The sequence below is a fragment of the Austrofundulus limnaeus genome, unplaced genomic scaffold, assembly GCF_001266775.1.
Source record: "Austrofundulus limnaeus strain Quisiro unplaced genomic scaffold, Austrofundulus_limnaeus-1.0 Scaffold650, whole genome shotgun sequence".
NCBI classification, from domain to species: Eukaryota; Metazoa; Chordata; class Actinopteri; order Cyprinodontiformes; family Rivulidae; genus Austrofundulus; species Austrofundulus limnaeus.
This window is the reverse complement of record NW_013953052.1, coordinates 195,778-197,165: the sequence shown is the minus strand read 5'-3', so window position 1 is coordinate 197,165 and position 1,388 is coordinate 195,778. Positions and strand designations below refer to the sequence as shown.

Below are 1,388 nucleotides of genomic sequence, written 5' to 3'. Positions count from 1 at the left end.
CTAAAAGTTGTGAGAAAATAACTAAAGTAATGAGTTTATTTATAACRGGTAGAGTTAAAACACACCTCATGGCAGGTGCAGTGTTCTGGATGACCAGCAGGGGGCGCGTCGTCTGACGCAGAGAACGTCAGCTGTCGGTAATTCCACCGTAGAAGAAGAAAAGTCACCCGTTAGGTGAGTTCCCGTGACTGACTTCCACATCTGTCGGTGGTGACCCCGGAGAGCCTCAAACTGGACTTTAATCTCTCACTCAGGCCACACTTCGTTCACTCCCGGAACCGTTGGGAGRTCACGCGCGGCCCGGCTCCACATGGATGTTCTGAGCAGGTCCAGTTAGCAGGAAGCTAACGGCCGCCGCTCCGCTGAAGAAAAACCGAGTCTTGAGTTCCTTCAGGCGGGTTCAGGAGCGAGAGCAGCCCCGACCCAGGATGGAGAAAATGAAGGAACGGTTCCGTTCTCTCCAAGACCCGAACCTCGTTGCCCGCTTTCAGCACCTGTGCGGGGTTCGGGGGACGGGCGGTTCGAAGGCAGCGAGCCGGGCTCACCTGCACAACAACGGGGCGTCTCATCATCCGGTCACCGGGGACGCTGGAGGCGAGAGTTCGGCTGGTCTCGGAACCGGAGAGGGACAACATGTCCAGACAGCAGCGCCCGGGTTCCGGAGGAGGATCCAGGACCTGAAACTGGACCTCTGTGGTAATGGATCCGCAGGAGGAGAACCTGCCGGGTCAGAGGACAGCTCAGACCCGGGGTCCTCCCGGTCCAGCACGGTGAAACCCCTCCGTAAAAACTCTCTAACGGGGGACGTGGGACAGGAGTTCGTCATCCAGAACCGGTTCTTGTATTACCTGTTCACGTTCGGAACCGAACTGGGCAACGAGTTCTTCTACATCACCTTCTTCCCCTTCGTCATGTGGAACCTGGACGCCTTCATCAGCAGGAGGCTCATCATGGTCTGGGTCTGGGTCATGTACCTGGGTCAGTGTACCAAGGATGTGGTCAGGTGGTCCCGCCCCGCCTCTCCACCTGTGGTCAAGGTGGAGGTGTTCTACAACTCTGAGTACAGCATGCCGTCCACACACGCCATGTCCGGAACCGCCATCCCCTTCTCCCTGTTCTACATGACCTACGACCGCTGGGAGGTAGGTCCAACACCTGAGACACCTGTCCTGACGAGACAACACCTGAGACACCTGTCCTCCTGACGAGACAACACCTGAGACACATGTCCTCCTGACGAGACAACACCTGAGACACCTGTCCTCCTGACGAGACAACACCTGAGACACCTGTCCTGACGAGACAACACCTGAGACACCTGTCCTCCTGACGAGACAACACCTGAGACACCTGTCCTGACGAGACAACACCTGAGACACCTGTCTGGA

General features: G+C 57.1%; 1 protein-coding gene across 1 annotated transcript in view; it reads left to right on the top strand.

Moving 5' to 3' along the window:
* The first annotated feature begins 52 nt into the window (after window positions 1-52).
* The window catches only part of sgpp1b (sphingosine-1-phosphate phosphatase 1b), a 16,582-nt gene continuing 15,246 nt past the window's right edge, over window positions 53-1,388 (top strand). Inside the window, exon 1 of the mRNA XM_014027464.1 lies at window positions 53-1,142. Within this exon, the coding sequence (XP_013882918.1) occupies window positions 429-1,142 (714 nt within the window). The 5' untranslated portion in view covers window positions 53-428. The remainder of the gene's footprint in view (window positions 1,143-1,388) is intronic.